A 10,373-nucleotide genomic window follows, 5' to 3' on the forward strand; every position below is an offset into this window, starting at 1 on the left:
CTTTTTAGTGCTAGATGGAAAGCTCTTGTTTTTGTTTGTAGCTGGAATTTTTCTGTTCCATTTTGCAAACAGTCTGAGCAGGTGAGTACTAGCTGCTGCGTTTTGACCTTCTCTCCCAAAGTCTGTGCATCTTTGGTTTGTTTTACTAAGCTGCAGATGCGATTGTCTGGGAAAGTGAAATAAGGAAACTGGACATATATTTAAACATATATTAAAAGTAATGATACTTCATACCGTTTGTGCCTGGACAGACTGTTACATATCTAGGAGGACTTGTCAGGTAGCTGCATCCTGGCATCTTGCACTGGGCAACACCAGGACAATCCTCAGCAAGCAAGTGTGGATTCAGAAAAATCCTCTCTCCCTTTTGTGGACCAGGGAGATTGGCTGAATGCTAAAGAATGTCGCATGCATCAAAAATGATGCCTTCCTGCAGGCAGAAATGCTTAGGATGAGGTCATCCGGGGCCTGGTCTGCCTCCACCTTCTTGCCAACCCTTCCTCATTGTTCTTTTGATGCATGTCTTGCATAGCTCATAAGGGAGGATACTTACTGCTAGAGCAAAACACTTGGCCCATGACTTCAAAGCAAAATGAGTCACAAATTAATTGTCAGGAGGCACCTTTAAAACAAGCAGAGCAGCAGTATTTTCTTTTTTAACTAAATTATATTTTTTAAATCAGATTTTTACCAATGCGTAAGCTTAGAAAAACTTGCTTTTTCCTTTTAAATAAAAAACCACTCTTCTTACGGTACAGAACCACATTGCTACATACGAGAAAATAAAGTGACTAGCAAGTCAATAAAACCAGAAAGCGTGAGTGTTTAAAAAATAATTTAAAAACCTTCTAGCATGTAACAATTCCAGTGCATTGTATAGCATTTGTTGGATTTTTTTTTGGCATGAATTTAAAATCTAAACCAGGCCTGTTAACCATGTAACTACCACTTCTGACTTACAGCTGCATTAAGTCCTTCCTGAAGATTACTGCTATCTTTACAAATGTTGGCATTTTTAACCAATTACAACTTAGAAAATACTTCTCACAGTGTCCTCTCTTGTTCTTTTACAGGAATACCAAGTTCTTTTACCTTTCTGGAGTAATACTGGGTGTTCTTGCTCTGCTAGTCTTTGTCCTGTTGACGCTTAAAAGATTTATTCCAAGGGTAAATCTACATTTGCAAAAACAAAATAATAATAATAATAATAATAATAATAATAATATAGGAAGTCAAGAGTCCAAGGCCAGATTCTGACCTTGCTCTGTTTTTGTAGCCAGGTAACTCCCCTGAAATGGGTACAGGAGTCAAGTGAATATAATTAAGTCAGAATCAAGTTCTAATTAGCTGCTTCTAACAGGAGATTGTTGATGTAGGAGAAAAGTTTATTCCGAAACCTAAATTATTTTTATTGGACTGGAGCTAAGCTTAGTTTTAAGAATATGAATCTCTAAATCAGAATGTAATTTTAGTGGCAACTGGGATGGATTCTCTTCCATTCACCAGAGAATTTATCACAAGGCAGATGTGAACTGGCACAAGTGCAGTGGAAGTCCAACACCGATCAGAAACCCTGAAGGACTACCAAATAGCACATCTGTTTTTGCCTGTGAATTCACTTGCACACAACGGTCCTGATTCTGACCGAGATTTCTGTATTTTCCCTACTTATTTTTTTGTAAATTTTCAGCACAGTACCTTCTGGATATTAATGAGTGGCTGCTGGATGTCCTCTCTCTATGTTATTTTCTGTTTCAAAGAAAATATGGAGTGGTTATGGTCCGAACACAGGATATACTTGTTGGGTAAGAAAATTAAACTAAAATCCGCAGTACATTTTTTGATAATTTAGTGGTTAGATGAATACCCATCCGTTAAAAAAAAAAAAGTCAAGCAGCTCATTTATGGATTACTTTTTTCTCCTGAGCCAAAGATGATGTAATATTCCAAAGGTTCCTAATGTACTCAGTGAGCATTTACTCACATCGTATCATTAAATAAAGAGTTTGGTATAGTGGGCCAGTAACAGCTGTAACAGCAGATTTTGCCTGCATTATTTTTTCACTGATTTGTCATCACGTACACTTTCCCTGTGACAGGGAACGGGCAGCTATGATGGTTTTTATTTTGCTGAATCTGGGACCGGGACGCACAAACTGCTAACTGCTGGGGTTGGCAAATCTGTTGATCTGGCACCTGCCTCAAGGTTCTTGCACTGCAGCTCCTACAGCATTACCCAATGGCTCTTCATAGATCACCCCGTGAACTACTAAAACACAGAGCTCATAAAATTCAATGCAAGTACCTGTAAAACAGCACAAGAAACAGCAGGTTGTACTACAGAGAAGTTGCAAGCTTTGTCAACCAACCTAGTACAGTTTATACGAGTAGTTTTCATCTTTTTCTCCATGTCATTCTTTCCTGTTTCCACAGGGTATTTTCTGGCTGTTGGAACGAGTAGCTTTGCCACGTGCTATCAGCATGGACCGCTTACCAGTGAACTGAGCATAACCTTGTTCACGTGGACGCTGCAATTAACAGCCTTTGTCTTGATTTACTGCGGTGTCACCATACCCCAAGTTGCATATGCAATAATAGCAGTCAGCCTCTGCTCAAAAGGCCTGTGCTATCCCCTTGGTGCTGCTTGTCACATAGGCAGGTTTGTATGTATTTGGGATTGTCCGGGTCCCTTTACCACCAGGAAACATTAGAGGCTAATAATGGGGAAAAAAAAAAAAAAAAAAACACTGGTGAATTTCTATTGCTAGTTTTTGTTTTTCTTTTAACCAAATATAAAGCTACAATAGGAAAAGTTTAAATCCCTAAGACACAGGAATTTAATTACTTTCCCTTTGGCAGTTATAAACATGAATTTTGTTTTATGGACAAATGTGACGGTGCTCTTAAGTACAAATGTGGCACCTTCTAGTCTGCAGCATATGGCAATCAAAACATTTCTGTTTGGTTAATTGGTTAGAGTGCAGCAATATCACCTTGGTATCACTTGCTGTGAGAAAATCTGCAGGTAATTTGTATTGAATCTCACATGATAAAGTGAACTATCACCTAGGAAGTGTATGTTAAAAACTGACTGTTCTGTGTAGGCCAGATGGCTCTCAATGTCATTGTAGAGTTCAGAGACTAAAAACCCATTTTCACCAAAATAAGGGTTCCCACTGATTTTAATATTCTAAGGTTATCACCATAGATGTACGTCTGCCCTTAGTACATGCAAGCAATCAATTATTACTGGGGGGACACTCTCCCTCCCATATTTGCAGTGCCCCCTTTATGTTGTGGCATTTGGAATTGGAACTGCCTTCACAATGTAGATCTTAGTTTGCTAAGTATTTTGTTAGCAATATGGGAAGAACAGATTTGCTCATCCTTGAATGTAAAGCATTTTTTATCACAGATGTAACACTCAATTGAAGATTCTAAAAAGCCCTCACAATTTACAGCTGCTTGTTACCTTCAGCAATGACATCCAGATCAAAACTCTTTAGTGCGGCCTGTTCCATAGCTGTGGACTGCTGCTGAACCTCAAAGAACCAGGAAGAGGCCAAGGCTAGAACCAACATCACCAAAAGAATAAGAAACAACTTCTTTTTTAGTCTTTGACGCATTGTTTAGTTTTCTGAAGAACATATTGCTTTGCTCCTCTGCTCCTTTTAGATGTTCCACTGTGGACCATGTTGAAGCTTTATTATTTTAGGTAGAATTTTTCATTTGTCAAAGACTGATTTGCCAGCAGCAGCTGAGAAGCACCAGCAGTTTCAACAGTAATGCAGTATCAGTACTTACTTGACAGAAGCAGGATCAACTTGCTCTGAAATCAGTAAGATTTGACTAGGAGTTCACAGAAGTCAGAGTTAAGAGCAGCACATATAGCAAAATTAAGAATCTTGCATTAAGATCAATATGGATTCCACCGAGCCAGCAAGACCTTTGCCGTTTGACCTGGACGAGGGCTGTAATTCATTCTTGCTTTTCAGGGAAATAAGGAGGAAAGTTGAACGCTGCTGGTTGGAGCAGGTGTTTTTATACAGAGCTGAAAGTTTTATGGGCATGCAGCCCTTGCTTATCTTAACTCATCACAACATTTAAATTGAAAGCAGTCGACAGAAGGGAACAGAACATGGCACACTTTCTAATTGATATCTAATTATATTATACATCGCTACGCAGCAGCTAAAAAAACATCAGATTGTAAACATTTTGGCCTCAGACTACTCAGTTTTGTAATTTAAAGCAAGATTTAAGAGAAGCGATCTAGTAAACAACATGAACAACTCATAACAGACTTAGAGCATTGCTTATCTTTAAATTTACATATGCAGACTGGGTTTTGATTCAGCCCATGTCTCTGCGTAGACACATTTTGCATATTTCACCTAAAAATGGCTGAGCAAGTAGACATCTATTTAATTCTGAGATTACAGTCCGTGCATACACAGTAAGGACCTGATCCAAAGCTCTTCTGAAGCAGCATTCTCCGGAAGGCTGGATAAGACCTAGAGAAAGCAGCTTGCAAACATGAAACCTGTTGTCTTAAAATTTTCATTCTAATGCAAGTATGTAGCTTTTCCTCATACGAGGATAAACAGAGAGTCATTAAGATTGGAAAAGACCTCCCAGGTCATGATTAATGCATGTTAATAGCAGCCAGTAGAGAAAAACGATGGGCCATAATTACGTGCTAGAAGACTTCAGAAACATTAATTGATTTCATTTTATTTTAGAAAAATGAAGAACCGCTTGCAATCAAAAAAGTTAGTGTTTAGATGGCTTACTGAAGAAGAATACCGAGAACAAGGTGAAGCAGAAACTATCAGAGCTCTGGAGGAGCTACGCTCACTCTGCAGGAACCCTGACTTCCCATCATGGCTAGCAGTATCCAAACTCCAGTCCCCACATCGGTAAGAAAATTCGGCTTTACCCACTGAGTAATCCCACTAAAGATCACAGCCCATGTCTCAAGGATATTACTTGCTGGTGGTATTAAGCCCCATTGATTCCTCTCTGACCATAGATTACTCTGGGATTTCGCTGAGTTTCACAGTTAATTCATGGTATTGACAGCTTTCCCCAAAGCTTCCAGGCTACCTACAGTGCCTCTGCAAGTTCCTACACAGTGACCCAGATCACTGTCTAACCAGTGAAATGCCCTTTTTATCAGCTTTTACAACGGTACACTTTTATACGGTGGAAAATTGGGGCAGGTTGAAGTATATTGCTCAAATATTTGCTGCATTAAGCTCTCTGACTGCAGGTCTGCACAGCCAAGGAAACCTACTACTTGAAGTAGGAGCATCATAGAATATCTAAGACTGAATACAGAGAAAATACCAGTATCTGCACCTAAGTAGTATAGCACGTAGTGGAGCTACTCCAGATACAGCTTAAGAGACAAACACATGTTGTGAAGGGAAGAGCCAGTAAACGCAGCCAGAAAATCTTGCAGGATATAGGATTAACCATAATCACCACGTATTTCCTTCAAAATCAAACACTTGAAGATGTTAGGAGCACGGTTTCACCTAGTAGCCTGCTACAAAGGCTTGGCCCTTGCCACAGAACCAAATGTCACAATTTCAAGGGAGTCCCAGTCAGCTTGGAATTTAACCACTAAAAAAAAAAGTTAAAACTAATTTCAGAACCTTCATCTTTCTTGGACGGGCATAGAGACAGCCTCTCTGCCAGGTTTACATTTAGATATAGATTTACTGTTAAACTGTTATTTTCTAAGAGACTTGCATTCTGTAGCATGATTTGAAGATACAAAAAATGAAAACTCGCTACAGTACTCTAAAAAAATATCACCAAATGCACAGGACAAGCAAATGAGGCACATGTATTTTCTAGCCCTCATTTAGTTAATATTCTTACAAGTTGTTCACTAGAAAAATACAAAAATAAAAAGAACTAGAAGTTTGATTTGAAATTGAGTATCCCTTTAAGCTGCCACTAAAAGATGGCTCAGCACAAGGCAAACCTCTAAAACAGAGGCAGTCCAACTCTGTTCCCCATGTAGACTAACAGTGCTTCCAAGAGGAGCGAGGTGACACCATTCATCTCACAGAAATGTTAAGTCTAAATGTAAATTATTGATCAGTTTACCAGAATTGCAGAGTGTAGCTGCAGCTCCTTTTTCTTACATTTCTCTGATGCTGTCGACACTTACCCAGGTGTCAGAACTGCCGTCTGTTTCCGTGCGCTTGCCAGAAGCCTCCAGCTCTGCCGTTCTGTATCTTCAGTGTAGTTGTCCACTGAAAGTAAGATGTGCGGCGAACTGAAATGTAGGAACAGTGTTAAGTTCACGCTTTGTTCAGCCGAACCTCCACTTTGGTGTTGGCTTGGAGCAGCTGCAGAATTCCCAGCCTGCAGCTCAAAGTTCACCAAAAGCAGGAATTCTTTGGCAACTGCAGGCAAGCTTAGTTTCAGCTTGCCTGGAACACGCATGCAGCACCATAAGTAAGGTGATAGCACAGGAATGTGGGAGTGCTAAATTCTCACCAGTTTTCCCTTCATTAGCAATGTCAACTTACCTGAAATTCTAACAGCCTTTGTCTCAACTGTTCCACAGCTTTAATTTATTTTTAGAAGCTAAAATACCACCTATCCAGTGATACAAATGCTTACTCTGGGTTACCCCACAAGCACTGTCAAGATGAGAAAACGAAGTCAGGTCTTGCTTAGTCACAAGATGGTACAGATGCCCTCTAGAAGAGCAAAAGTTACTTATATAGGGAAGACTGAAAACAGAAAGGACAATGAGGCAGAAGAACAAATCTTCAGAGTCGTTGCCATCTGTTGCTTTTTACTCCCTGTTGTGCTTGACTCCGTAGCTCCTGCTACAACTTCCCCTGACCAGCATAGCCTATAGGCAAGTCCTCACAACATCTCTGCTTAATTGGCAGCATCTCCTGCATTTACAATGTGTGTGTATACATACATACAAATATATAAAAATACATAAAACCTTCCCAGCTGATCCCTTCAAAAATCTGGCAGGTTTGCAGGTTTTGTTCTGGGATCTCCCCACGTCTCAGCTGCAGAAACAAAGGCGCATGATAAGGAATACGGCTTTGGGAGCTTCTTCCTGGAAGAGCAGCTCTTTGACACAAGGGTGGAATCTGAGCAGGATGAGACAGAAAACTCCACCCATGAAGAAGATGATGTGGATGAAGATGAAATACGTGAACAGATTTCATTTCCATATGCTACTGAGTTGCTCTGAGTTTTGGAAAACACCATAACAAGGGAGAAAGGGAAAATGTATTTGTCCCAGAAGGGAAGACTGCAGACTAAGAACTCATACCTGGTGATTTCTTGTGGATGCTGGGGGATGAACATTTCTGAAAGACTATTTCCTGTATCACTGATGTTGCCTGATTAGAGCAGCAGAAGGAAACCATCAAGAGGATCTCATACTATTGGTACTTTAACTGGGAAAGGAAATGTTGCTTCTTTTCAAAGCAAGTACCAGCAGCACGCTGTCCCATGGTGATGCCTTGCTTTGCCAAGGATACTACCTCTAGTAAACACAGCATCTTTTTTAGCCCCATTCATTGTCAAGTCCTCTGTGCTGAGCACTTGAGGAAAGAAAGCCATTATTAGTGCTCTACTTTTATTAAGTACCCTACATGGTAGCAAATTTAATAATGCTGTTAATTTGCTGATAAACTATTTTTATTGCTCATCTTTTCAGTGCTAAAGATCCAGAGCTGAGCAAGGTTTGTTTGCTCTTCTGGCTCAGCTTGTCTCTTAGCTTCATTTTGCATCCTCTATTTGTTTTAAGTTCCTCTCACTCTTCAAAACCCTGCCTGAGCTTTCGCTGCTCTGCTTACATCATTCTGTTCGTGGTCTCCCTGCTCTAGTTGTGCTGTATGTTGTTCTTTCCATGCCTGTTCCTTCACACACTCTTCTTCCTTCTTCCACAGGTCCCTCTGCTGATCCTTTCTTCAGTCCTCTGCTTCTCTCTCTGACCACTGCAGGTGATTTAGGAGATTTCCCTCCCCAGACGTATTTTACTATTGCTTTCCATTACATCCTCCCCTTAGCTCAGAAGGGTACTGCCCTCTGCTCAGCCCTTTGAACAGCCTAGAAAAGGCAATAGACAGCAAGGCCATTTGATCTGCTTGGAGGAACTGCTGTCAGCTGAGCTGCAGCACAGCCATGTAATGGGGAATACAGATGACCAACACGTGGCTCCATTGTGTTCAGTAATTAACTAATAATTCAATACCAAGCAGAAAAGTAATTCCTGGCAAAACAAGGAGAAAGGGATACCTGGCTCCTACCTCCTTGTGCATCCTTCTTTTGGACTTACACACGAGGTGTATGGGGAGGAAAAGCAAAGAATGGGGAGAGAAGGTTAAGACAGTGAAATGTCTTTCAGCCAATGTACTACACAGTACGAGATTAGGGGATCTATCACATCTCCGAAGTTACTCCACCTGCAGAGGTCATTTTCTCCTTTTGTTTTAAAGACTATCCCTATATTCCTCCGTCCTCACCTTGTTTTCCTTTACTGCCTCCAAACTGCAGAGCACACAAGACCATTACTTCTCCCACCACCTGATTTTAGAAATCCACCAGGAACTGCCTGTGGTGGGGAGAAGTTTGCTCTCCAGAGGGAGATTTCAGACCAGACTCTATTTGCTTTCAAGGGGATCTCTTTTCTTTGTAATGTGCCTGGTGCCACGATATGACCTCACCGGTGGTTCCCCATTGCCCATCTCTGGACAAGGGTGAAAATCCACTACCTCTAACTAAAAAGTGCTAAAAAGTGCTGCCGTACCGCATTCCAGGAGCTCCTCCGTGTAGAATGTGACTCAGATCCTGTGCCTGAAAATATCACTTAGGCAGTCCTTCCTCAGTTATATCATTAAGAGGTTGCTTCATTTCAGACAGAATGCTTCCATTGTACACTAAGGAGATAACTAACACCTTTTTGTGCCATATATTTATAAATACACAAATGCACAATCTATAGCATATTTAAGGGAGAGAAACCCTGTCAAGCAGGTGCTCCAAAATACATTCACTTGTAAGTCCACAGTATTAAAAAATAGACAGGCCACTAGTTTAAGAGTTACCTGTAAGAGAGGCTGCTACTACCAAGTCCACAGTTAAGTTACCACCCAGACTCAAATGTGAGGCTTGGCCAGGTAGGTTCTGTCACTAGGATGAAGTTGTTTTCTGTAAGAAGTAATTGAAAGTGTACTTTTTAACTGGCTACGAATTCCCATCCATGCAACTTGAGGCCAAGCAGGAGAATCAGATTTATCGTAAACCCACAATTTTTCTGGATTTCCTCTTTCTACTGAGGCAGTGATTATCCTTTCATAAGTATAAAATATATATTTATATACGATAGCCAGATAATATATTAAGGTAACATTTTACCTATGTGATATATTAAATGCAAAAATAGGCTGTGTCATTTTTCAGATACTTTCCCTTTTGCTAGATCATTAAGAACAATACCAGACAAACCTATTCCAACAGGGAGGAAAAAAACAAACACCTTACAGTTTATAAAGTTCATCATTTGCCAGGGATAGGTAAATACTATCCGAAGTAGAGCAGGAAACTACTAAGCACATGCAAAACAGAAGTGTAGCAACATGCCAGAAAGATGACTGCTTTAGTGGATAGCTGATGCTGACCTTAAAAATCCTCCCAAGCCTGTTCCAACACTGGAAGCATTTCATCATCAACAAAACCCACCAGAATCAACTGCTGTCATTTGAGCCCTTTGCCAACAGCGAGTTTACCTGCACAGTGTCCTGTGGTGTATGGAATTACATAGGTTAACTGGAACACTACTGGCAAGTGGTGTCCAGAGCTCAAGCAGAAAGCCTGAGAACAGAATCTTGATGTCAATCCACTGCCTTAACTATCACAGCAGCCTTTCTTCCGTAACAAAGAATGAATTACATTTATCTTCTGTTTCATTGTTAATTAAAAAACAAATTTCATATTTATTTTGTATTGTACACTATACTTGATATACTGTATTGTACTTCCAGGGTTTTTAAATAAAAGTATTTTTCAGCTATGTGGTTCTCCTTCCTTAAGCACTTACTCTCTCCAGAACTGCAGGACCTAAAACAGGGAGGAGCCACACAGAAGGGTGTGTGTATATCCTGAAGTTTCCTCCATTGCTGCAGATTTAAACTGTGCGTTAGCTGTGGTTGCTTCAAAACCTTGAACACATCTCCCCGTAGGAGTCTGCCTCTTCCATCTCTCCATTCACGACAGACCCAAACTGCAACAAAGACCAATCCATAAGATGACAAGCGAGGTCCGAAGGTTAGACACATAGGAACAACAAAGCAGAACTGCCCCTGATGTCTCTCCCTGTC

At 40.5% G+C, this 10,373-nt stretch overlaps 1 protein-coding gene across 3 annotated transcripts in view; it reads left to right on the forward strand.

Annotated features, from left to right (window-relative positions):
- The window catches only part of NEMP2 (nuclear envelope integral membrane protein 2), a 27,790-nt gene extending 17,724 nt beyond the window's left edge, over positions 1-10,066 (forward strand). For 2 of the 3 annotated variants that reach the window (XM_035572544.1, XM_035572536.1), the window contains exons 4-9: positions 9-81; positions 1,074-1,167; positions 1,691-1,805; positions 2,434-2,659; positions 4,743-4,919; positions 7,015-10,066. In XM_035572544.1, the coding sequence (XP_035428437.1) occupies positions 9-81; positions 1,074-1,167; positions 1,691-1,805; positions 2,434-2,659; positions 4,743-4,919; positions 7,015-7,240 (911 nt within the window). In that variant the 3' untranslated portion in view covers positions 7,241-10,066. Of the gene's footprint in view, positions 1-8; positions 82-1,073; positions 1,168-1,690; positions 1,806-2,433; positions 2,660-4,742; positions 4,920-6,586; positions 6,994-7,014 lie in introns of those variants that run through there. The other variant, XM_035572552.2, reaches the window with a different exon arrangement.
- The last annotated feature ends 307 nt before the right edge of the window (positions 10,067-10,373 follow it).

This window comes from Cygnus atratus, chromosome 6, assembly GCF_013377495.2.
Source record: "Cygnus atratus isolate AKBS03 ecotype Queensland, Australia chromosome 6, CAtr_DNAZoo_HiC_assembly, whole genome shotgun sequence".
Lineage (NCBI taxonomy): Eukaryota > Metazoa > Chordata > Aves > Anseriformes > Anatidae > Cygnus > Cygnus atratus.